The sequence below is a fragment of the Trichoplusia ni genome, chromosome 4 (genome assembly GCF_003590095.1).
Source record: "Trichoplusia ni isolate ovarian cell line Hi5 chromosome 4, tn1, whole genome shotgun sequence".
Taxonomy (NCBI): Eukaryota; Metazoa; Arthropoda; class Insecta; order Lepidoptera; family Noctuidae; genus Trichoplusia; species Trichoplusia ni.
Genome location: NC_039481.1, coordinates 15,251,290 through 15,278,130, shown reverse-complemented (window position 1 = coordinate 15,278,130; position 26,841 = coordinate 15,251,290). Strand labels below are relative to the sequence as shown.

The 26,841-nt window shown below is 37.1% G+C and overlaps 3 protein-coding genes across 4 annotated transcripts; 1 reads left to right on the top strand and 2 right to left on the bottom strand.

The window, feature by feature from the left end:
- Nucleotides 1–44: 44 nt before the first annotated feature.
- Nucleotides 45–8,824, bottom strand: LOC113493177 (transmembrane 9 superfamily member 2). The gene is made up of 9 exons (XM_026871016.1): nt 8,508–8,824; nt 7,792–8,187; nt 4,782–4,937; nt 3,706–4,044; nt 3,407–3,499; nt 2,656–2,861; nt 2,153–2,312; nt 1,787–1,948; nt 45–1,668 (listed from the first exon to the last, which is right to left on the bottom strand). Exons 1-9 carry the CDS (start codon nt 8,625–8,627, stop codon nt 1,327–1,329), a joined length of 1,974 nt encoding a protein of 657 aa, XP_026726817.1. The 5' UTR covers nt 8,628–8,824; the 3' UTR covers nt 45–1,326.
- Nucleotides 8,825–8,900: 76 nt separating this feature from the next.
- Nucleotides 8,901–16,977, top strand: LOC113493182 (venom serine carboxypeptidase-like). 2 transcript variants are annotated; one of them, XM_026871024.1, is made up of 8 exons: nt 8,901–9,898; nt 12,141–12,466; nt 13,370–13,488; nt 14,213–14,386; nt 14,771–14,938; nt 15,295–15,554; nt 15,757–15,891; nt 16,586–16,977. In XM_026871024.1, exons 1-8 carry the CDS (start codon nt 9,849–9,851, stop codon nt 16,707–16,709), a joined length of 1,356 nt encoding a protein of 451 aa, XP_026726825.1. In that variant the 5' UTR covers nt 8,901–9,848; the 3' UTR covers nt 16,710–16,977. The 2 variants fall into 2 exon arrangements, with proteins under 2 accessions (XP_026726825.1, XP_026726827.1); XM_026871026.1 differs by having other exon boundaries at nt 8,901–11,867.
- A 201-nt stretch (nt 16,978–17,178) lies between these two features.
- LOC113493181 (venom serine carboxypeptidase-like) lies at nt 17,179–23,798 on the bottom strand. Its single transcript, XM_026871023.1, has 9 exons — nt 21,970–23,798; nt 20,955–21,210; nt 19,971–20,145; nt 19,431–19,543; nt 18,944–19,111; nt 18,464–18,631; nt 18,012–18,271; nt 17,791–17,919; nt 17,179–17,466 (listed from the first exon to the last, which is right to left on the bottom strand). Exons 1-9 carry the CDS (start codon nt 21,996–21,998, stop codon nt 17,265–17,267), a joined length of 1,500 nt encoding a protein of 499 aa, XP_026726824.1. The 5' UTR covers nt 21,999–23,798; the 3' UTR covers nt 17,179–17,264.
- Nucleotides 23,799–26,841: the final 3,043 nt, after the last annotated feature.

The following is a 26,841-nucleotide window of genomic DNA, read 5'->3' as shown; positions in this document are numbered from 1 at the left end:
ATGTGTAATTATGACTACATAATAAGATGTACACTTTTGATTTACTTCTACCGCCAATAATTTATATTTCGCTGTCCGCCACTAACGGCTTAATATAGTCTCGCAAATACGTGTTAAAAGAATACTAATTTCTGAACCATCAGTAATTTCATCTATTTATTTTGGTTCATTGATTTGTCTGTTTAAAATAAAGTAAAATAATTTCATAACCAAATACAATCATTTCAAATACTTTGTGTATTCGAGATCTGAAACAGAAATCCCAAGGATACTTTTTTATAAAAAATGCAAAATCTCACTTTTAAAACATTTAATACGCATGATAATCTGCATTCTAGATAAGACAACTAATTACCGTTTTCTTTCCTTCAAGACATAAATTGCTGTAGAATTTGCTATTTTCCTAATAAAAAGAAGAATCGTAACCTCAAAGAAATGCAGTGTTGAGAGAAGCGCTACGTAAATTAATATTGCGTCACCATTTTGTACTCATTTAGAATGCATAGCATCAGAGCGGTTAAAACACTATCGGATCAATGATATCACAATTTCTTTTAGTTATTTAATGAATATGTTAATAGAACATATTTAAGTACTGCCATTCAATGTTTGACTGATCACGGTTTCTATCCCTAATTTTATTGTGCAGGATGATTATGTTAGCAATTTTCAAATAAATTATAAACAGATTAAGCTTTCTTTTTTCATTCACAAAAGACTTATACAACTAGCGACTAAAGGCGCATACACATTGAAGAAACCTTTAGGATTTACGCGCTAGTTTTTAATAGAATGGTTTCCATGTTCGACATAGATTTCAGTCAATATGTATACGACCTAACATTCAAATTAATATTAAAAATAATAAACAAACGATTAAAAGACGCAAGAGACTATCAATTTATTAGCAATATAAACCTTTATTTAATTAATCACATTGCGTACAGCAGTCTTACTTGTCACACTGTCACATTATTCCTAGTTTCAGACTGGCGACGCTCGCGCGCCTTTTGTATCGGCCCGTGGCTTTCACCCAACCATTGCAATACAAGATTGTCTGTGACCCGATGCTCCACTATATTACTTACAATACAGGCCTCATCACTTCATAGATCACCACGCGTCATATCCACAAGACATTCCAATATGCACAGATGGACTAGGCGGAAGTTTGTCACGCAACACGTTAGCGCTATGTTTTTCAAAAAAACAATGCTTTGGTGTAACAACTCTGCTTAATTTTACATAACAAATGCGTCCATATCTAGACGGACACGTCAATACCGCTGTACCAACACTCGATGCTTAACCTAACACCACATTAATTTAGTCTACTTTAACGACGCTGTAGATTTTTCTTACGAACCAGAAGCAGGCCATGAAGCCGATGGTGCCGGTGAGCAGGAAGAACAAGAAGACCATGATGATAGTGTAGCCGAAGTACAGGAAGGTGGAGGCCGCGTCCTCGATGTTGAGCTTGGTGACGAAGTAGTGGCAGCAGTACACGAACAGGTAGCCCGCCGTCGAACCCGAACTCAGGAACGCTCGCCACCACCAGTGGTAGTCCTCCGCGCACAGGTGGAAGTAGCACAGCAGGATCGTGGTCTCCGAGCATGTGATCACCAGGATCACGAACACCAGGAACAGGAAACCGAACATGTAGTACATCTGGAATATAAACACACATTATGAAACTTTGCTGATCATACCTAAAAGGAAAATCAAGACTATAGTCTTCTCATATGCTATTGTGTAGATAATGGTAAGATTTCAAATGCATCCATACCTGACTTGACCAAAGAGAGTTGAGAATGAAGAACAGTTGAATGAAGATGCATCCGAAAGGTAAGACACCGCCCATCACGATACCGGGCACCGGCTGCGTGTACAGCGACTGCTCAGGAATCTGCCTCGGGATCTGATTAGTGCGGACCGGGTGGTCAAGAATCTGAAAACAAAAAGCAGTGTTTTTAATACATCTCGTAAATAAGCAAAGGTAGACATAGATTAACGAGGGAAACCACGCGACTTTTTTTTTAGAATTAAATCACAAACTAGACCTTAACAGAAGGGAAGATTTACTGTACCAGCAGGTAACTCAAAACAGACAGTTGTTTCGAAACCAAGAAACGAAGATACTCGATCAACTTACCCTCTTCCTGAATCCAAAGTAAGCGCCGATGAAGGTGAGCGGCACGGACACTCCGAACCAAAGCGCCAGCAGAGCCACGAGAGTCGAGAACGGAATGGCCGCGGACGAGCCCTTGCCCCACAACACGAGGTTCATTATGAAGAACAGGGAGAACACCACGCTGGAACAACATTACTTGTTTATGTTATTGTACTGAGGCTTTGTTGGTTCAAACATTTATTTTAGTGAAATATTAAATTAGTTTTCTGTACCATGCATTTGGTCCTGGTCAATTACACCGACAACATTAAGAGCAGCAATGGTAAACTATTTTTTGTAAAAAAATTGAAAATAAAAAAATAAATATCCTCTAAAATGTTCTAACGGATACTTGTATTATGTAGTCAATATGAAGAAGATAACAAATAAAATTACACTGAGAAAATTGTTTTCACAAAGGAAAAGGAATTTAAAATAAAACAAATCAACCTGCGAAACAAAGAAATAAAAAGTTCTGTACTAACCCCGGGCACACCATGGAGGTCAGCAGTATATTGCTCTTCCAGCGGCGGCCGCCGAAGCTCTTGTATATCCGCGCGCTGACGTAGCCGGCGGCGGCGCCCAGCAGCACCCAGGCCACCAGCGCGCACGTCATCAGCGCGCCGCGGTTGGCCGGCGACAGGAAGCCCAGGCACGCGAACGCCAGCGTCACCAGCGTCATGCCGAACACCTGCCAACACCACAGAGTGGCTTAGCTGATAGAACATTAAGTGGAACAAAGAGGGATTGAAGAAACTTTGACTGCACAGATAGCCGAGTGGTTGGCTAAACCCACTGTGCACGACGCGTCACGGGTTCGATCCCCGCGTAGGACAAGCGTTTATGTGGTCCACGAATGCTTGTTCTGAGACTCGGTGTCTTTGTCTTGTGAATTGTATGCTTGTGAAACAACCTGCTACACAAGGATTAAATTCCTTACTAAAAAAAATCAAATTCATGGTGGGCGGAAGCGCAGCAGTGCTATCACTGTGGTCAGTGGTGCTATATCACTGCTACTGGGATGCTAGAAATTGCATGAAAATTTGTCTTGGCGCAATTAGTGCACCACAGCTATGACACTTGCCCGATTCTCCTTTTATATTTTATTATTTTAGTTATACAAAAGTATATTTTCTAACTTAAACATATCTAATTGGTCCAGCAAGTATATTTGCAAAAATTTGGCTATTAATCTATGACAAAAAGTATAGGGTAGTGACAGCGTGGTGGGTATACCTGAGAACCAGATCCAAGGAACACAGCCAACAGCATGCCTCGTCGCGGGGGTCTGAACACATCACCGTGCACTAACTTCCAACCAAATTCTTCCTGAAATTGTAAAAGATTTGTGTCAACAATTTCAACTAAATCATTTTGTATGAATTACGATTTATAAAATGTACGGTCAACAACAAAAAAAACTACCAAAATATCCTAGTGTTAAGACTACTTAAATTTCCAACCCCAGCATTGTATTCAGGAGCCTTAAAATTCAGTGTTCATAACTTTTGTTGATGACAGTACTAGTTCTTTACCTGTGCATCTTCCCCACACTCCATCTGGTTGTACCTCGCGATATCTTTATACAAAGTCCTTAATAAAATCATAGCAACCATTCCACTGAGGAACAGAACAATAACCAAGGAGTTTAGAATAGAGAACCATTGGATGTTTGTCTGTGGCATTGACTCTAGAATGTAGTCCCATCGGGAGGACCACTTGATGGTGTTGTTCTTTATGAAGGTGACGCGGTAGGTGTAGGTCACGTTGAAGGTTTTGTCGGAGTCGAGTTGAGTCGGGATCTCGAGTTCTACGCCGCGGGCACTGCAGTCAAGGTTGTTCGGATTCGTGTGTCGAATGCTGGCAGGCTTGACCTGTGGATAACATTTCATATGTTTTATATGTAATTAATTAATATTATGCAGTATTAGACTGGAAGTTAGTACCGCATGAAGACCGGCTAAGGTAAGTAGGACATTTTACAATATACATACGGGTCATTTTCGTAATTAGTGAAGGCGGTCATCGACTATCGTCATGTGATACTAATTAGTCTACATTTTTCGACTATGAACTGCGATGAGTAACTGACGACAGATATCCGTAGATATTTATAGTTGACAATTTAGTATAGATAGATTAATAAAGTAGGTAAAGTCAATATTCAAGAGTATCTGTTCTATCTAGTTATCATTGAATGACATGTCTATTCTCATAGTTAATAACCATGGCAACGGCGTAATCAACGCACTTAGATTAGCCGTACTTAAGTGTACTTGGATAACCTAATTCTGTTAAACACGCAATTATATTAGTTCAGGTTGTCAGTATCATTTTTCATTAACAACATTAACTCCAACAAACACAAACTCGTCGGCATGCAAAAAGCAACTAAAACCCAGATTCGATATATATTTGCTTAATCTTATTTATTCCTAAGCCGTAGTCTTAGTCGTGTTATTGGGGTTGATTTTCAGTGGCTGACTCGAAATTCGAAGTCGTTGGTCGGCTGGCTCGATTGCGACCACGAAACGAACGGGGCAATCATAATCAGAAAATAACGCAATACAATATTTTAACTTAACGTAAAGGTTTAAATCTGTCTTATTACCTTAGCAGATATAATACGGCCTCCATTCTCGCCGAAGGCTACACCCCATTCCTCTTCGCCGCCGCTGTGGTACGTTATCTCCAAGTCGACATGATTGAACAAGTAGTAAGCCCCAATACGACTTGAATGGCCGTTCACTATCGGTGTGCATGTGTCCTGAAAGTAAAAATACATATTTATTTGAAGGTTCATTGTTAAAGTGTATACTGGCGAGTAGCAAGCCGCAAAAACATTTCTTAACCACCTATTTGGTCTATAAATTTTCTCTAACGTATTTTTCAGGAGCAATTTTTTTTAAGGATTGTTAACTCAAAGTGTCATCGGAACCCTATTATGGAGACCCTGCCGTCTCTCCGTCCGTCAGCAAACTGTATCTCAGTAACCGTGCTAGATAGACGTTTCAAATTTTCAGAGACGATGTGTCGAAGTTATTAGGAAATTGCTTAAACCCGACATTTTCTTAATAAGAAGTTGGTAACATTTGTAGGTACCAACAAGTAATTGGGTCCAACAAGAGGGTTACTCTTGTTTCTTTAGCCTATTTGTAAGGATCTCTCAGTCCGCCCCGCACTTGACCCGTTTTAGTGTTATAATTTTCTTAATCTGCCAGTCAACCTTTTTAGATAAGCGAGAAACTTATGTAGAGTACCAACAGATTTCTTGAAAACTATGATCACTGTCACGATTCGAAATTCTCATAAATAATTCGAACTAGGAACCTGCTATTGGAGACCACTTATCCACTTTTTAAGCGTGAAATTGATTGGTAACGGGATATTAATTATTATTGTTAAACGCCTATGATTAGGTTACATTTTCTTTTGTTAAAATTTTATTTACGCATTATCCAATTTCCTGTACAGTTATTTAGATAAGAATAGTAATTTAAAAATCTGTTTGATGAACTTCTTAATCAATTTTCAGTAAAACACTCTTTGCATTTCATGAGAGGTATCTAAATTTAAAGTTGTAGTTATCCAATAAGTATAATTGGGCAATAGTGTATTCTATGACATCATTGAGATTGTAACAAAAAACAGGATGCCGAACAATTTGTAGATAGGAATTATAAAAAAAAACAATGAATAATATAATTATGTTAAAGTTATGCGGTATTGTGAAATCGTGTCACATTTTTCACCTTGTTGAGAGATGTTCGAGAGCCTTGGGTCAAGTTACGCGGTATACATTTACGAGCAAAAATGAATGCTTGTTTACTCCCATCGCGTAGTCTGCTGAATTCTTACGAAATGTAATTTTTTAATCATTTAATTAATTCATTCAATAACATTGATATTTTGCGACATTGTAAAACTAACATTATAAATTCCAAATCAACTTTGTAATGCTTTGCAGCTGAGTTATAAAATCGATTTAAAATACGGGATAACACCAAGAAAAGAGTCCTTCCACTATTCCAAACTAGAGAATCGAACTGTAAAGCTTAAAATAATTACGCGGATAAAGTTACAAGCACATGTGATACCAACGCATATTTTTACACAGTATAAATTGCTTAATATACGTCACTACAGAATTATCTGTGAAAATGGTTCAACACTGATTATCGCGCGTTTATCGATGAAAAATCGTAGCGATTCCAGGAAGCAGTACTTTGTTCGAAATAAAATACATAATGTTAATATAGAAAAAACGATATTTAAGTTAAAACCCATTAGTTACACATGTATATTAATGATAAAATAATATTGGCGATACAATTTGCAATTATATTTCAACAAAAATATTCGTAACACTTTCATTAACATTATGCCACTTATCTGTTTTGTGAATGATCATTTAAATCAGGATACTTGATTTGGTATTGAGTAGTATAGAAAAGTGAATAATATTATATCATTTTCATTAGCTTGTATGCTTGGTTCTAGTGTTCATTAAATAAATAAGTTTTAAATTCCTATAAACTTATTACTTAAATATTCTTCTATCAAGCCTTATTGTATTGAAATAATTTTTCTGCCTACAATTATGCCACGATTAATCATACTATTTTTTTTTATGTGAAACACAACAGCTATGTAAACTGACACTTTAATAGTGTAAACTCACATAACTTTTCATCAAAATTTATTTCAGCAAATTATATAATTCAGTAAGGAAACTCTTTATCATCAATATATTGTCACCATTTGTCTACATTTTTTACAGTGTAAAAACAGATCCATCTGAAAATTTAAATATGATGCTTTGCAAACACTCGGCACAGAAGTTTATTAAGCAAATTTCACGCATACATAAGACTGTTAAATAGCAATGTCATAAAATTTCCTACTTGATAACAATAATAGAGTATTTTATGCAAATAAAAATATGGTGCTAGATTTTTTACACTACTTTTTTTTCCTTAGAAACTTTTTAGCCTTCTACTATATCGATAATGAGGAGCTTGTGGCTAAGCCATAACTGCATAAGTGAATCGATGACAGGTTAAGCTACGCTTGATGCAGTTGGTCCATAGATGGGTGACCATCTTTGTCATAACAAGTTCCTCCGTGTTTCAAAGGCACATTAAATTGTGGGTCTCGGCTGTTATCCACACATCTTTGACGGTTGTTACAAGTCTAACCAAGGGGTATAGTGTTGCCTAGGATACTGGGTTGAGGAGGTCAGATAGGCAGTCGCTCCTTGTAAAACACTGGTACTTAACTGAGTCTGGTTAGGCTGGAAGCCGACCTCAACATAGTAGGGAAAATGCTAGGCCGAGAATACTTTATTATATTCATTCAAATTATTGAGTAATGATGTTGTGGTGTATAAACCATACAAACAGGTCAGCAATTAAATTTGTATAGACATTATTTATTCAACTAATTGATCTATCATGTTGGCATGTCTTATTGATTTATCATGTTTGATTATGAGATTGAGTGATAAATTAAAGTTCAGATCCTGGTACGATGTTAACTAATACTAGAATGAAATCAAAGAGTAGTATGGTAAAGCGAGTTGTTAATCCTAATATTGTTTAGTGAATAAATATTGATCTCACCATATCTTTGCGCACTTGGCAGCCCATGGGGAACCCAGTGCTGCAGTATGTCTTCCCTCCCTCATTAACCAAGTAGCACCAAGTCACGGGCATGTTGTCCAGGATCCAATGGTGCTGGTAAGAGAGTGCCATGCCCATTTTCAGCAAGTTCAACCGTTTGATAGAATCTGTGTCCGAACCCTTGTAGGTCTTCGTACAAACTGGCTTACAGTCAACATTCTTCAAGAATTCAAGCTTGTAAGGACTTGGTCGTATTCTCTCTCCAAAGACCACTTGACCAAGATTCTCGACAGGAGACTGACTCTCATCAATAGTACAAAAGTCAAAGTGGTGATACTCAAATGGGATCACTGATTCTTCAGTGTTCAGTCTATTTACATACAGTGGTATTTCCGTCTGAAAACACAGAAAATCATGTGTGAATCGTTAATTGCTTTCTGATGTGCTTATTGAAATCCGTTATCGTAGTTTATAGGTTTTTAGTTTTACTATGCAATAGCTGTATCAAAAACGGATGTACTCTATGTTGCGAAGGACCGTTTATGAATATGTAAATGTGATATTTAAGATAACTTCAAAACAACATTTACTACTGTATGGTCTAACTAGATCCATTCAATGTAAGCATTGTGGTGTCGACTGTGTGCGTGAGATATGTCGGCACTTGAAAGAAATGAATATAGCTAAGAGACCTTCAAGAACACACGATTACTCACCTTGCACGACTTGCTAGTGTCATCATTGGCTATACAATAATTCACAGGAGCCAAACCTGGTAAATAAAACGCACGAATTGGCGTCAAAAGCAGCAATGCGCAAACCACATACAACGACATGACGTTATGTTATTACACGACTTCCGTTGCTAAACTTCTGTGCAAATACAGTTATTGATTATAAATGTAATAACAAGAACTACATAATCAAGTTTATTAGGAACACTATTATTAATCAAGGGGAAATAATATTGAATCCTATTTTATAACGTTGAGTATTCCCCGTCGCAGCCTGCGCACTCGGAAACGTCACCACTACCAGTGTTGTTATGATACAAAAATTTATCTGAAAATACAGTGTTGTCAATTGAGAAGTGTTTACTAAGAAAAAATAAATAATAATTAACTATAACCCGATAGTAAAAGCGGTGAACGATAGTAAAATTGTAATAAATAACGAATAATTATTAAATAATCAATATATTTCATTTTTTTCAATAAAAAGTTGTCATCAGATCAAACTGGCAACCAAAAGATTCAGATATTCTGATATTCTCGATAGCATAGGCAATAAGCGAATAAATGAAAATTGTAACAGGATACTGTTTCAAATAGCTAAGATAAATAAATTATGCATAAGTCCAGAAAAACCGTTACAAATTAAGCTGCGGCAGCTGAAAAGCTGAGGTAACTCAAATTAAGTACAGCAAGCAGAACTGAACCCAGCACATAGCTTTTATTATATCCTTCGTTATCTAAATCTTGAGAAAGAAGTTACGTTTACTTATAATCAAGTCAGTTTTTTGCTAAGTATGACAAGAGATATGAGGCAGTCCTAGGTGCAGGAATTGAGTATGAGGTAGTATCTATCGGTAGCTGAAGCACAGGCGGATACGACGAATAGGACGAAGGCAAGAAACTTAACAATCATTAAGTAAATCCTTGTATATGAAGCATGCAAAAGGTCGTGGGCTATTCTTGGCCAATATTTACATGGAGAGTTAGAGACTGCCTAAACGACCTCCTCATCCCAGTTAGCAGGGACCGTGGACAGTGTATTTTGACCCGTTACGTCTGTCAAAATACACAAATCAGAGCCGGGATCTACTGCACACCTCATTACGATATACATCCCATACACAGACTGACCCCGCAAAGCTTTGCTTAGTTACACCTGTAGTGCTGGCGGTCTACCCGTGCAGCTGTTAGCACAAACCGTCTAGAGTGGAGTGGAGAGTCAGGCAGATGTTTAAAATGTATTAAGTTGTAACGTTGTAGCGAATCCTCTTTCGTCGTGGGTGAAATTGAAGCCGGTGCCCACAGAGTCCAAGAATTATAGAAATGAGAGATTTTAATATAAAGGTCGCAACTGTTCTACGGGGAAATTATAGGTACGTCTTAAATGAAATGGTGTTTGAAATCACACACCTAAGGTCGGTCTTGTCAAGTTTTTCTATGAACAAAACACGACGTCATGTACAGAGAAATACTTTACAATACTGCAATGAATGAAAAAGACTTGGGAACTATGAATATTTTCATAGCTAAACATGTTCAAACCGATACCATCGTTCCAAAGAAATATTAAACTGTATCTAGTAAAATGGCCGAAAGTCCCGACTTTAGGTAGAAAACCCAAATAACAAATAGGAAATTTTCGTTAACTCATCTGTTGTTTTGTGGTCAGGCAAATCATTACTGACTAAAGTAAAAAAATAGCTTAAATGATTAATCATCGTCATCCTAGCCTTTTCCCAACTATGATAGGGTCGGATTCCAGTCCAAACGGACGCAGCTAAGTACCAGTTTTTTACAAGGAGCGAATTCTAACCTTCTCATCCCATTTACCTGAAGAACACGATGTCCTTTAATCGGACTGGTTGTCAGACATTCTAGCTTCTGACGAACAACAAGAGTTTTTTTCTAGTCTATTTACACGGAGTAGGTATAGTAGATAGGTAGTGGACTATGCAATAGTCGGACTCGCATTTTCCAGTTATTTACGTTAAAGGCCCAGTTTAACAAGATTTTTCTGGAGTTTAGGGTAAAGTGGAGTAGCTTATGTAGTATCCATGTACCTATATAAAAATAAACATTCATGACGCAAGATAAACTTTCGTTTGAGTAAAAAAACATGATTCAGGGAAACGTGTATTATTTGAAGGCTTATCTTTCCGCACTATGTGAAAAATGTTAACTGAAGCTAATTGCCAATGTATTTCAGTTTGCCTATATACCTTTAGGTATTGTATTCAAGTGTAATAGGAATGTAGGGATCTACCATGAATAACCCAGAACTAACAAAGCTTGTTATTGTTCTAAAAGAGACCAAATATAACATAGCTTGTGAAAAACATGTTACCATGAGTAGGTTCCAACCGAGACTACAAACTTCTGTGGTTTCTGTGGTTAGATATTATTAAAAGCATAATATAATACACAGACAGTTTTTTTTGTGGGAATAAATAGTAGGTAAGGTTATTTATTAATTTAATCACAATACTACGTAGGTAGAAATTAACGTAAAACACTCTCTTCGCCACCTAGCTCAATGCAAACATAGCTGTGTTATTGACCGATTTTAATTCTAGAAAATTAATTATTTATTGTCAAAAGAGAAAGCAAGATATAACACAGGATGTCGCAAAATAAAAATATTAGTCTCTAAAGTTAGTTACTGCATTTAATTAAAAGGTACTTTAATGGTTTAGATTTAGATAGAAGTTAAGCCACAGTATTTTACTACATATATGACGGGTGGCTGTTTTTTTTGGAAATTTGTGTCCTTTATCCTTTTTTTTCTCAACCCCCAGAATCACGAGCCCCTCTTGCATGTGACCATCATCGGCCTAACCTAGAAATAACACTTGTTTTATTCTCATTTAAGGAGTACATTTTCTGAAAAGGATTTAAATAAACTTAGCTAGCTTGCCCGCGATAGGTCGTTTAAACATAAAGATTTAATGCATTTGTTTATGTGCCATAAAATTAAGTACTTTCTTTTATTGATTACATAGCATCTGTTCGTAACATAGGAAGTATTTTCAGATGCAAGTTTTTAAAAATGCGTGTTTCAGAATGATTTTCTAGGTGTTGATAGTCTTTCGATTAAACAGATGCATTTTCACGAGTTTCCATAATTGGTTCATCGGGATAATTTATAACGAATTAAAACAATTAATGAATCATTTGTATTCCTTATTCGTCACCAATTTTCTACGCGTTCTTGTTATAAGTAAGTATGGTTTAGACGTAAAGTAGTACAATGGTACATACAAGTTGAAGCTCATAACGAGAGTCGTTTGCAACGCAGCCGGTCATGGAACAAGCTTGCTTACTAACGATTTTTACAATCCTATGGTTAGTTGATAGTATTAATATTCAAATTATTTACGAAGAGTCTTCAAACTAGATATATGGTATCTAAAGAGTTTTTAATCTCAATCTTCTGAAAGGTTGCCTTGAAAAATTGTGCCGTAACTTAATTAGATATTTACGAATAATATCGGTATTGAATTATAATTTACTCAGGACGTCTTCAGCATTATATAAAAAAACACGAAACGATTTTTAAAGCAATCAAATCGAGTGCACCAACCAGAAACAACTCAACATATTTTTTTTCATTTTCAGCTGTGTCTTCGGGCATTCGGCATCGGAAGCTGATAATTCGAAAGCAGAACGTCTTTTTTTAACTCCATACATACAAAATGGAACGGCAGAAGAAGCGAGAAATCGATCAGAACTCGACTCCACGAAGTTCCTTGATATCACCAGCTATTCTGGCTTTATCACAGTGAATAAGGAATATAATTCCAACTTGTTCTTCTGGTTCTTTCCCGCGTCTACAAATTTGACTACAACGCCGTGGATAATTTGGCTACAAGGAGGTCCGGGATACTCGTCTATGAAAGGGCTTTTCGATATAATTGGCCCCATTAAAGTTGAGGAAGGAAAAGGTAAGTAGCTTAACAGTAATTTATTTAACACTTAATAAATGTTGAATTAAATAGTAGTAAAGGTCTCTAATGAGGCTAGCACAGGACCGTAGAAATTGGCACGAGAAAGGGGAGGCCTATGCCCAGCAGTGGGAGGATAAAGTCTGTGGATGATAGGTTTACTCCATAAATACGCGTGAGTAAACCGTTGCACCGAATCCTTGAAAAGTTTTATCAGTATATTGTGGCCGCTCAAAAACAGTCGTAAATCATAAATGTCCACCTATTACTGATTGAAACGCTTAAATGTTTTCACCTTTCACCTTTGTTGCACCGATGCAATTCAGTTAGCGCTAACGCCTGCAAAGCATTACTATATTATATACGGGGTACGGATACTACGGATTTGAATTTACTTCCCTACTCATATAATCCCGGTCATTGATGACGCATAACCGAGTGCCCTGTTTGATTATTCAATGAGTGCGTGGATAATGTTCATCGCTAATTGATTAACTGTTACTTTTATCGTGTAACGCTTGACAAACTCTGACTGTAACAAGACTAATACATAAAAAGAAACGGTCAAGAGCGAGTTGGAGTCGCAAAAGGCTAAGCGTTCCGTGTAAATAGGTTAAAGAGATACAAAATGTATAACGGTGGAAATCGTTGCCATTATTTGTTTTTTTTTTTATAGCTGCAACATCATCTGTGGTAATTTAAACTGTCTATCTATCACGGTTCATAAAAAACAGCTAAGCCTTAGTAAGCCATATTTAGAAGTTAAAATTTAACCTTTGGTTATGATAGTACTCTAAAAAGGGTAGAATAAAAGGTAGAGGTAGCGTGTTATAACAAATTGATTAGTCACACAGTATAACAAATACCTGTAATATTTATAACATTAAATATTTTCTACTGCAGTTGTACCAAGAAACATAACGTGGGCTAGCGACTACTCCCTGTTGTTCCTGGACAATCCAGTTGGGGCTGGTTTCAGTTTCACAGACGACGACCGAGGCTATCCGACGAACGAGGATGATGTAAGTCTAACTAAACGAAAATGAGTAGTTTGTCTCCTCTTTTCGCCTGCACGGAGTTTGCGGTTGTAGCATTTTTGCCCATTGTGGTCTATCAACACCTATTAAGTAAGTTAGATTTGTTGTGGTTGTAGAAGTGAGATGGTGAATTCAAACATGTAGAACAGGATCTCTGTCACAACTAGCTCCAGGTTATAAAGTAAGTAGTAGGACTAAACTACATCATTTGCATCACAACTCCAGAAGTCTATCGATTCTTTTTAAATTTCTCATCCGACATAAGGATAAAACTTTAAGGGATTGAATCCTTGTGTCGCGGGGGATTTCATTAACATTCAAATCTCATGCACAAATACAACAAGACTCAGGACAAGCGTAAGTGGAACACACAATGGCTTGAACTACGCGGGGATCGAAACCGCGACACGTCGCGCAGTGGGTGCGGCGTGGTGAACTAAACCACACAAACGTTGGGAGTCCGTGTGTGCACTTCCAAATGACAGAGCAATGACCACATAACTAAGACAGCTCACTTAAGGACACATGCTGCAGCACCACCAATTTATGAGAGGTTGATACAATTTGCGTCACTGTGTTTGAACCATGAACCGAATGTAAGCGGTTATTGATTGATTTTAGGTGGATAAACCGTATCTATACTTTGCTCGTTCAATGATTCAAACTATTTCTATTTCGTCAATATTATCAGTCTTCATTTTATTTGCAGGTCGGCGCTCAAATGCTGGAGTTCCTCCAACAGTTCCTGAAGATGTTCCCCGAACTGCGATCAGCCCCTCTGTTCATAGCCGGCCAGTCGTACGCGGGCAAGTACGTCCCCGCTCTCGGCATACAGATACACCGGCATAATGAGAACAAAACCAACGAGAAAATCAATTTGAGGGTACGTAGTACATGGGGGGGGGGAGGAAAGGGAAATAGAATGAACTACAAAACCCTCGTCTCTCGTAACTGCTTTACACGAAAGACTTTTAAGTCCCAGATACTTTTCTTATCATTCTTTGCTGACCACTTATTGAAGTTGCTGATCTTAAAATAAAACCTTTGTAGGGTCCAGGTTGCTTTTTAGGGTGTCGTAGCCAATCGGTTAAGCAACGGTTCACTATATCGACGATATTGAAGGTGTTAGGATATATTTTAACAGAAATACTTATAGATGAATTGATCAATTGATTAAGCCCATAGGCATATTATAACCAAATTAATTCCGAGAACGCCTGGTCATACTAAGCATTCAATAAAATTACATAGTCTGCGAACATTTCAGGGTATAACAATTGGTAACGGGCTCGTGGATCTCCGCGACATGATGCACTACAGCAGGATATGCGCGGCGCTCGGCCTGCTCGACGAACCCCAGCTGGAACACCTGGAGGTGCTGGAGGAACAGGTCGTCAGCCTCATAGACGAGAAGAAGCTGGTCGATGCTGCAAATGTGAGTTATTTAGTTAACATTCATAATTATTGGAAAAAATTAAAGGCTTTAGTTTCGACGAAGTGCCCCTTAGACGCGAGATATTTGCAAGTGTCAGGTGCATTGTATCTATGGGAATCGAATAACGAGCCGACTGGGTGGGTGCATAGTGGGTACAGTGGGTTTGGCATGAAGATAGGTCACCATGAAAAACCCTATGTGCCCGATGTGTCGCAGTTTCGATCCCTACATTTGATGAGTATATAAGAGCTCGGATACAATTCAATTAATTTGTTGAATTTGTCGAAGTTTAAAAATTTTCATGATAGTATAATTTCTCCAGTTTTCACTTACACATTCGATCCTTTCTCTTCTAGAAATTTAATGAATCAATAGAATTCATTAAAAAGCACAGCGGGGTCAGCATATACAAGTTTACCGAAGAAAGTTCGTCAGCAGCACCTGAATTTGAAGATTACATCAAACGTGATGACGTCAGAGAGTTGATTCACGTGGGGAACGCCACCTTCAATCTCGACAACCAGCTGGTCTATAAAAAGATGCTGAATGACTTTGCTAACACATCCAAAAAGTTTGTTGAACAACTTTTGGAACACTACGGGGTTATGTGCTACAGGTAGGATTATATAATTAATTCCGTTAAAAAAAAAACTTGAAAACACGTTCATTTTTGTGTAGGTTGTAATTGAATTTCCCAAAAAGTCTCTACTTTACTTAATAAATGTAACAATTCAATCGACTGTAAAGTGCAAAAAAGGAAACAGCTATTAAGAACCTCAGTTATTTCTTTCTTTTCTTTACTATTAATATGATTTCAGTGGTCAGCTGGATGTGATCCTACCGTACTCGGCGTCAAAGCACATGCACCGGTCGCTGCAGTGGTCGAGGCGGGAAGGATTCCTTCAAGCGCAGAGGAAGCGCCTGCGCAGACATTTAAATGGATCCGTAGTCGGGTAATACTGCTCTCTAAAAACCTAACCGAGCACCATTAACTTTCTTTATGAATATCAACCAATAGGTATGGTAATAAACTGTTTAAGTTTTCATCTGAACTGAGTTCTACAACAGACTTCGGATGATGTAAAAATACTTATTTAAATGTATGTTTAATATACACGGTGATCTTTTAGTCGTCTTATAAAAGAAGCCCAGTTCATGAATCCGACGTAAAATACCCCTAGGCGCGATTATTATTTTTTTATCATCAACTAAGATAATAAGTCCGAAGAAAAATTAAACAAGAGAAATCTGAAATATACTCTTAAAAATGATAAAAACGCCGCCACCCGCGCCCCTCACCATTGTTACAAGGCTCGGAACGAGCTCGCAACAGAGCTGTGTTTCTAAAAAACTACGAATTGCATCATAATATTGAATAAAAATTGCATTTAAAATTTATTCAAATCTCATAAATACCTATTTTTTTATCATGAACGTGTTCTAGTCATTGGATACATGAACTGGACTGCTTTTGTAAGACGACTAAAAAATCACGGTGTATAACCCTTTTTGCTCATAAGCTCTTCTAAACTTCTCTTTACTCTGAGGATAAGGGATATAGTTAGCGTATCTCATTCAAAAGTAACTACACAAGACGCCGCGTTGTTCACATGCATGTGGGGAGGCCTAACTTCTGTATTATTTCAGATACAAGAAAGCCGGTGGAAACTTGGTGGAGATATTAGTGAGAGGGGCTGGCCACTCGGTACCTTCCGACCAGCCAGATGTGGCCAAATTCATCATGGATGCTTTTATACAGGAGTACAAATAAATACTTAAAAATTTAATATACAACTTGTGTTTTACTTGAAATACTTAAATCATTTTGATAGTAACTATCGTGAAAATGGTTCATTATTAAATGATGTAAAGGTTTACTCACGCGTATTTATCGGGGTAGCCCGACTCGTTATATTAGTATACACGATAATTGCGAAAATATAACTTGAGGGTCTGGTATGGCCTGTGGAGAGAGAGACACACTATTCTACGCTGTATCGACGCGATCCTGTATTGCTTTGCTGATTGCCAAACCTCAATCGCACCCTGTGGCAGTGATACAAGTGAAACAAATAGAATAAATGAATAATTATAAACCGTTTAGCTTTTTCACCATTTTAATTCTCCATATTTATAATTTAGATACAAAAATCACTCCATGTTTGCGGTTTTATGCGGTAGTTTATTGTTATAAATATACCTACTCGGGGGAAGGGGGGGGGGGCAAAAAAGAGTTTCCATATTTTAAAACTAATTTACTAAAAACTAATCGTCATATATTTAATACCGATCATAACTGTATAAGCGTTAAGGCAAATCTTGATGACTACTTGGTGGCAAGTGGCAGTTGACGTTGACGAAGCAAGTTTTTTTCCGAGTCTACTAAGCTTCCAGTGTCGTCTTCTAAAGAGATGCCTCGTGCGAAGGCTGAGATGAGGCCGAGGGCTGCCGCTGGTTTGTCTGCTGGTACCATGTGACCAGCGCCGCGGATCATCACTTCAGTCAGGTTGGCTGCGACTCGGTAATATCTGTGAAAAAGGTCTAGTTTTTATTCAGTCTACATAAACACTTTGGCCAAGAGTATCACAGCCCGCGGTCGGTGTATGAAAGATAGTAACGCATTGCAATACACCGACACAAAAAATCGGATGACGTATCATGGTGTTTTAGGTTTAGTTAGTAAGAGTCTGACACTATCATTCTCCACGGTGTTGGGTGTCCATGAGGATTCACCCACAGCGGTTTGAATGAAAAAAACACCTTAAGTATATGATAAGTGGATTGTTAATCTTTTTTCTCCTGAGTTATAATACATAAAAATCAGTGAGTCACGGTGATATATTAGTGCTAACCCTGCTAACTCTCCATCGTGATACCATGGCATACGTTTAGCCTTCGCATATTCAGCAGATCCAGAGAATGACAGAGAGTCGTATGTGTTGACTGAAGGATGGTACGCTACGATGATGTCCAAATGACCGCTGAAAATATAAACAGCATAATTAGCACCTTAAAATCAAGTAAAAATGAACTTACTTTTAATAATAGTATAACCAAATATATCGGCACTTACTTATAAAGCATGACTTTGTAGTTCTCAAGCAGCTCTTCCAGCCACATTTTAGCGCTTCCCATGAAATCTGGTACCAGTTTCCTGTACACAACGCCGATGGAGGTGAAGTTGGTGTTGCCAACATGCAGAGCCTTCCGAACCTCGGTCCTCTGGATGTAGTCCATGTATGCTCCATCCAAGTCGATGTCGTCTTGCAGGAAGTTGTACAGGTTGGACAAGTGCGATCGAGACAAGAATAGTTGGAGGAGATAGTTGTAGTACTGAAACAAGAGTAACATTCACATTTGCTGGTTAATTATGGTTTACACAACTGGAAGATTTAGAGCTGCTCCAACCGAATATATAAGTACCTATTCATATACTTAAGAATGAACACGGCCGATAAGAAAAATATTATTAGTTGAAGTTTTAGTTAAGAACTTATTCCAAACACCCATTGTCATAAAACTTACAGCATAAGCTTTGACCATCTCTCCGTTATTAATGAACTGCGTAACAGCGGTTTCCAGGTGGTTCATGGAATTGGCTACACTGTCATCCACTAAGCCGACCTCACGCACGAAGTGGCTGTATCGTTGAAGAGTCAGAGGATCGATGAAACCATTGCCAATGGCTAGGCCCTGAAAAATACAAAGAAAATTTTAGCTATTATATCCAGATCTATTATATTTTTGCGGAATTTATTGAATTTTCTGCCAATTCTTATGCTTCTTAGTTCATATAAGTACACTCTTGTCACAAATAACTTCTAAAATACTTCTTTAAACTTTAGCCTGTGTACCTACTTACAGTGACAAATTCAACCTGATAATCGATGTACTAGTTGTTTATGTAATATTTTATAGCGAATTAGTAATAAAATAAATAAAATTCTAACAGAATTGTAGCTTTGGACTAATTCGTAAAATATTTTTACATAGATGCTTAGTCACCTTCAAATTAATAGCTTCGTCTTCATGCTTATGCCAATGAATCTGTACTCCGAGCGATGGTATATGCTTGCCGGCGTACGATTCTCCGGCGATCGTGAGAGGTGCCTTGCGGAGCTCTGGGAAAATTGTCAGGAACTGCTGCAAAGCTGTATACAGATTCTCTCCAATCTGAAATATAAAAAGGACATCAATGTAAGGACACATTTTTCGAGTAGGTAACCTAACAATTGAAGACATAGGATGGTGAAAAAAAAACATAAATTAAAATGTTCATGTATTTATATAGAATGTCACTTCCTGACCACAATTTTGCGTGCCTTCTGAAACACGGAGCAACTTTTTTAATTTATAAATTACCTATCCACGGACCGACCCCACCCACTCGACTTCGTTACACCTGTAATCGATTGACTCGTGCTGCTATTATCTGGCCGAGCCTAGCTTCCCGTGGTGGAAACCAAGGATATGATGAAATTTTAAGTCTTACCGTAGTTTGATTGGTAGCGTATCCTCTATCGTCATCGGTGAAGCTGAAGCCAGTTCCCACAGGGTTGTCAATGAACAGCAAAGAGTGGTTCTTGCCCCATGAGTGTCGAATTTCTGTAACATTAATTAAAGGCTTCATTTTTTTAGGTAAAAAAAGGAATTTCCTTAACCTAACCTTTAAAAAGTTCAATATTCTTCTTTCCACTTTTTTAAGCATCAGCTTACACAATATTATTCAATATTATACAAGACCTCCGTTATTGTCGTAGGAATAGAATCAGGGCCGGATCTAGGGGCCCCGAGGCCTCGAGGCAACAAAGGAGTTCTTCCCTCTTCCTTCAAGTTATTTTCATTCAGTGAAAAACTATCGAGCTTTTTTTAGTTGCATAATGTCAATAATGTGGGCTTCTACCGTGGTTTGTTTTAATAGTTAAACAATGTTATTGTTTAACTATTATGTATTACTGTTTAACTATAGCGATTCAGTGAAAACAAAAGCAGCTCCAAGGACATTTTTTGTATGAAACTTCAGATCCCTCACCTTCCAAATTGTTGTCCTTAGTGACGAAGAAAGGCCCTATTTCAGTAAAGAGTCCGTATAAAGATGAAGCTCCCGGCCCGCCCTGAAGCCAGATGATCCAAGGAGTGTCCTCCACCGCCTTGCCTGCTACTGGGAAGTACCAGAACCATAAATTGGCATTGTACTCTTTGTTCACCTGAAATAAATAATGGTATGAATTTAAAGACAATGTTAGGACAAAGAAATTGGTCGGTAGGAGGTCGATGTCACTATGCAATACTCAATGAAATATGTACCTCCATACGATTTTGCTTTTTTTTCGTACGTCCTCATGTTGCTTATATTATGCGGCTTGTATACTTTTATCACTTACGTATGCAAATTAATACATAATCATACAGGTGCCCGCATTAAGTATAACAGCTAGGAACAAGTTTTCACCAGGCTTCTTATCGATAAATTAGGTAATTCATAGTTTACCTACCTTTAACGGTAAGAACTTGATTTTTTAGTATTATTAGTATCGCTAAACAACCAATGAATAAGTAGATATACGAGTAAGTACTTAAGTAAAAATCAAAAATCCTGATAAATATTTTCGTTATTTTCGGCAGATTTTTATATCCTTACAATGCAACTCGTTACACATTACACATTCGAATTCGCTACTGGTATTTTGGGTTGGGTATTTTTTTAAACTACTCCGAAACTAATTCATGTAATTTGAAGGTTCCTGACCGTTTTATGGCCTTTGTGGTTAGTGTCCAAGAGAAATATTCGTGTGTTCTTACTCTCATAGCCCGATGGTACAACAATCCGACACGCCTGGAGAGAGTTCAGGTGCAGGAGACACATTTCTTTTCACATTTCATAGCTGATATGTCTATTCTAAAACGCGCGGCAAATTCCAAAAGTAGTTGCGTGCTTGGGATCTAACTCGAGACCTTTTGACTCGAAATTTTTGCAGTCTTATCAATAGGCTATAAGGAAAAATAAGTGACTTACGGTCAGATATCCAGCGTAACTGTCCATATCAGGTAACATGTAGTCAGGATCGACGTAAGCGGCCTCCCTCGCCTCTTTCAGCTGGTTTTTCTCTATGTATGGAGTGAGGAGAAGAGGCGACCCAGCGTCGAAGGAAGCCCTTGCTCTGCCCGTCTTGTAGGTCCTCTCCATGAAGGTCAGAATAGGTTCCGGAGCTTCGCCAGGTGGTAGGTCCGGTAGAGGTGACCGGTCCCCGCTTATAGCTTGGTGAGCGCATCTGGATAAGAGGATCGTGTTAGGTTTTCAATCAAACTAAATAAAGGATTAATTTGAGGCAGTTACTGATCACAATAGTGTTGAATAAGAAGTCTTGATATTGGTGGCGGAATGAACACAGTTAACAGTACCTACCAATACCGTTCAAAACAAAACTTAAAGGCACTGTACCAACAAATGTAGGGCTTGAGGTTGGCTAAAACTAAAAGAGAGTTGGGTAATAGAGGTTTAATTCAAGGTGTTATGTTATGTATGTGCACCAATTAAAGTTACTTACTTTTTTTGCTATTATTTGTATATTTTTGCAATGTGGCATGGGAAAGCACAGCTGTAAAAAATGTACCTTGACAGTCATATAATGTAAACAGTGGTTGTACTATATTATGGTACATCCTTTTTTGAAATGCGTGTACATAATGTGACCGTGTAAATGCGTTAACGAAGGAGGTTACTCATTTCTGCATAAGTAGGTATTACGTAAATACGAAGGGCCTGGAAACTACAAGGAAAAACACAAATGTTTACTTTCCTTCTGCCTTTAATTAAAGTAGTGACAGGAAATTCAGTTTGAATTACAAATAAATGACGACGCAAAAAAAATCGCTCAGTTCAAGCATCACTGGCCAAAAACTTAATACAAAAATAAAAACAAAACTATTAATCATAAAGTTACAACCACATAAATAAAAAGCTGTTCAAAAAAAGAATGACTACTTTTTAATTTCTCGGCTCGGGAAACAAATTCAAAAGTGGAACTTACATTAACAACACTAATGTGAACACGATCATTTTGTCTCGTCACTATCAGGCAAGGCTGGATGCTTCGCGTCTCGTCTTCCACGGTGGAATGGGCCCGCGTCCTAGCCTCGGGAACTTTGTATAGTCAGCCAGTTTTCAACGTGCACTTGCGTCTTGAACTTGGATTTATCTCGATCTTGTATACAGGATGATCCTATTTGTTTGTTTACTGATGATCCGGACATATTTTTTTTGGAGATTTCAGTTTGCCTTAGAAGCATTTCAACGTAAGCTCTTTATCATACACACTATTGTGTTTATCATAATGAAGATAAGTCACGATGTTGCATATATCGAAAGCTATGTTATATTTTCAGTGATGGCAAATATTTAGCTGTTATACTGAAGTTAATGGAAATTCGATATTTAGTTGGTATCCGTCAAAAACTTTATTTCTTACTCTATCAATTTTTTTTTATTATAATATATGTATCAGTAATAAAAATCTTTAACACCAGCTTTCATTGTTAAGTTCTCATTAATTAATTATCGTGATTGGCCACATATTCGCTCTATTCAAAATCCTTATTAAAAAAGATGAATAATCGATGTTATTGTTCCGCGTGTGAATCGGGATCAGGCTGTATATCGGAGGCACCGGCGCGGGGTACCAATGACCTTTTTACCATAAACACGCTCCCACGCTCAGATATTCGCGATAGATTCTTGCACGCTCTTAAAAGTGATTTGCTCTATATTTAGGATGTTCGTAGTAAAACAAACATCGATACGATACATTTAAATACGTGGATATAATATGTAATTGCGTATTACGAGGATCGTGATTCGACTTCGTTGATAACTGATTTTCCCACGCTCGTAAAACCGGCCAGCGGGTTACGCTTCGCAGGTTTTTTTTCCTTACTATTAATTTCGAACGCTTGTTCTGTATTCCCGATGCCTCTACTATAATCTGCTAACCTTAGTATAACTTAATCTCTTTGTTTATAAGTTTAGTCTTATTAACTAATTATGTTTTAAGTAAAAGTATATTCTTCCTAGATGTTGGGAGACATTTTTCGTGAACCGTAGACGAATTAATTAAATTTGTAACTACAATATCACTGTTAATCAGTCAACAGTGATTTTACATTATCTCTATCAGTATTATTTACCGTGAGGACCTTATTTCATCCAAACTAATGCAAGTGCTTTCAGGCTCTTTTGTACTACCCATTTTTATAGGAATCAAGGTAATAGGACAATTATATGATAATAATTATAGGACAAATTTATTTTTATGATGATATGATAGTGATTTCTTTTGCCGCCCGCTTGCTCTGGAGGGAAGTGGAATATATTTCTTCTAACTCCTCTTTTAATTAATAAATCATTTATTTATTGCGGATTCAAAGATACTTAACAGTTTCCTCTAGGACACGCTTGTATTCGTTGGTTTCATTTAAGATCCTGGCTTAGAAGTCTTCAAGTAAGGGGCAAGAGCGGCGGGCTTTCCTATTAAAAAAAAACATCTTGTTTCAAATGAAATGTAAATTGTAATATTAAATAAAATATTCTTCAAATCAGTTTGCTTACAACAGCGTAAGAAGCGATTCCTTAATAAAAAAAACACATTACTTTATTAAGCCTATGCTAATGTGCCCACTCAAGTACCTACCAAGTTGCACTTTTTGTGTTCTCAGCGTGAACATAATTACTAATTTACCATAACTAATGTACTAAGGAACTATAATGATTTCTCAATTTAAGACCTTCAGTACGATATTACCATAGGAAGGATTTCTACATTTTTATATTTCATCAACCTCCTCATTTATGTAAAAAAAAACAGATTTAAAAAATCTACATAAACACGTTTTTAATTGTCACGCCACTCTAATTATGAAAATCGGTCCAGCCGTTTTTATAGTTGTAAATTGAAAATTTCAGCCTGCTAGTTTATCGGGAAGAGCCTCAAAATTAAGTTACAAAAATCCAACCGGAACGACAAACATACAAACAAGAAAGTGAGTGTATAAAAACGTGGCGAAAAAATCGTATGATGTCATTTCTTAAATGTTTATGGTCCTTATCCCTTCCCCCCACCAAGTAGGTTGTAGTACCTCGTTACCTGACCATAGAGGCCGCGGTCACGGCCATCACTGTGGCCTTGAGCACTATCACATCAATCGAACGCGCGACGAGAATTAATGTGTAACCAATAATATAATATTTATACATGGCAAATACGCTTTGACTTTTCTGATAATTTTATTTCAAAAATATTGTAATTCGATCCTAATAAAATAGGTAACAGCTCATAAAATACTTTACACCCTTTAAAAGATGTACACTTATTCGCGTAATCTCAAAAAGCGTCCCTCAATCCCTTTATCAAAATTAGGATCATTCGAGCCGCATATGCTTGATAGTTAGAATCTGGTTTCACTGGAATCCAACCCTAACATTACTGAGAAAACACTAAACAGAAGCTAGGCTAGCTAAGCTAAGAACGTATCGCTACTTGGAAATACAAAAGAATGCATTAATTGAATGCTACTTTACGAGATGATTAATGGCAACCAGCAAAAAAGCATGCGTATTAGTAATGTGGTTTTATGGGAACGTGCATCTAAGAGAGTCCGAGTAAAAAGCGTCAACAGGCTTTTTGATTGTAATTTGTTAATATCCAATCAAACATCTAGAAATGGGGTTCCCTTTTTACCCTTTGGGTATGAGCATTGCGCTACACACTGCATGATCGTTACACATTATCAAGTAAAATACAATTTAGTAATCCTTATTTTCAGAGAATGTTAACAACACTATCGTTAAATATGTTTTAATTTTACTCCCTTTATTATTATACAATATATAATCAATTAGTCTCATAAAATCTTCTTAATTTAAACATTCGGCTGGAATTTGCCGACCTGCCATTATTGATCGGATTAGAAACTTTTTAGCTACAGTACCGAATAGTAACGGTTTTATGAATGAGATTGAGAAAGATTGCAGACCATTTGTCACAAATGAGGTGTAATTAACAATTAGCAAATTATACTATGAAAATCTCCAACACATAGTTTCTGTTGTTAATAAATTCTCAATAATTAAAGTACCGGATTTAAATAACTTTTCGACTTTAAATAAATTGTATAACTGCCTAACTTCAGTGACTGATATTTTTAACTAGCTGTTGCCTGCGACTTCGTCCCCGTGGGTAGAAGATATAAGTTATGATTTATACCTGCCCAGTTTTTTTCACATTTTCCATTGTATCTTCGCTCCTATTAGTCACAGCGTGATGGTTTATAGCCTAAAGCCTTCCTCGATGAATGGTCTATTCAACACAAAAAGAATTTTTCAATTTGGACCAGTAGTTCCTGAGATTAGCGCGTTCAAAAAAACAAACAAACTCTTCAGCTTTATATATTAGTATAGAGTATAGATTTGCCACATGCTGTGTTTCATTTTGTGATCGCCTTTGACTTAAAACAATTTATTTTATTACAGTTAATTTCTTCAAGAATTTAAATAATAAAATCGTTACAAAGCTTATAAAGCAGTAAAAGTGTGTAATGTTTGCATTCACAAAGTGTTTCAAGTTAATTCTCTTCTAGTACTCGGTATTTTGAGAGTTCATTAATGTTTCTCTATCTATCCTAATATTATAAAGTTTTTTTGTTTGATCGCACTAATTTCAGACACGGTGATGCTTGTTGTTGTGTGTATACTTGTATATATATATATATTCCCGAGTAGTTCTCCTACGCGGGAATCGAACCGGCATTTGTGTGATCCCCGAAAATATGTTCTGAGTCTCTTGAATCTGAGTGTCTTGTGCATGTGACTTGAGTGTTTGCCTCCCCGCTATGTTAGTACACAAGTATCAAATTGCTTAGTACGCGAGGCATTTCTCAAGAAAAGGAACATTTTTCCGTTTCGTATCTACGCAAAATGATATTATGCAAATATCTTCTATCGATGTAAGGTCATCGAAATGTTTATAGACTATGCACATGTAAATAAACCAGTTAAGGAAGTATGGGCAGAAGATTCAAGATGACTGCTACACTGGCTGCGTGCACTCCCAAAGGTTAAGGGGCATTGACCTCGTAACTAAGAGAGCCCACTTAAGGACACATGCTGTGATTTGCACCTACACTCATAAACGCAGCGATTTATGAGAGGTTGATACAATCTGCGATATTGTGTCTGAACCATGACCCGAATTAAAGCGGTGCTTGAATAATTTTCGATTGATAATTATAAACATTTTTTTTATTGATATTTTGATTAAAATTATGCATATTATCTATGTATTTCAATGGGTATAAATATTATGCAATTTTTTTTCGTATTTTTTGTTTTATTCTACAAGTAATCAATTGAATATACGTGATAAGTTTTTTATTTTCGTTGGGAATAATGATCTTTAATTATTATGATTTTATTGTATTAAGACTTACCTCCAAACCTAAAGAGGAAAATTAACGAAACAAAATGATTTCGATCTATAGCTACATACATACAATATACTATAGTCATAGTATGTACAAATATTAACAGTGTTCATTGTTTTTGCAGGTCGGCGCTGAAGCGCTGGAGCACTTCAACCAGTTCCTGCAGAAGTTCCCCGAACTGCGATCAGCCCCGCTGTTTATAGCCGGACCTTGCTTTCGGCATATAGATACACATAATAAGAACAAGACCAACAATTTGAGGGTAAGGAGTACAGGGGGTAAAAGTTAGATACGATAAAATACAAGACCATCCTTACTTGCTTTGGAATAAGGGTTTATTTTAAAAGTGATACTTCTCTTGTCACTGTCTGATGACCACTTATTGATTTTAGAATCAAAAGTGGGTAGTATCAAGTTCAGTGGCGTGG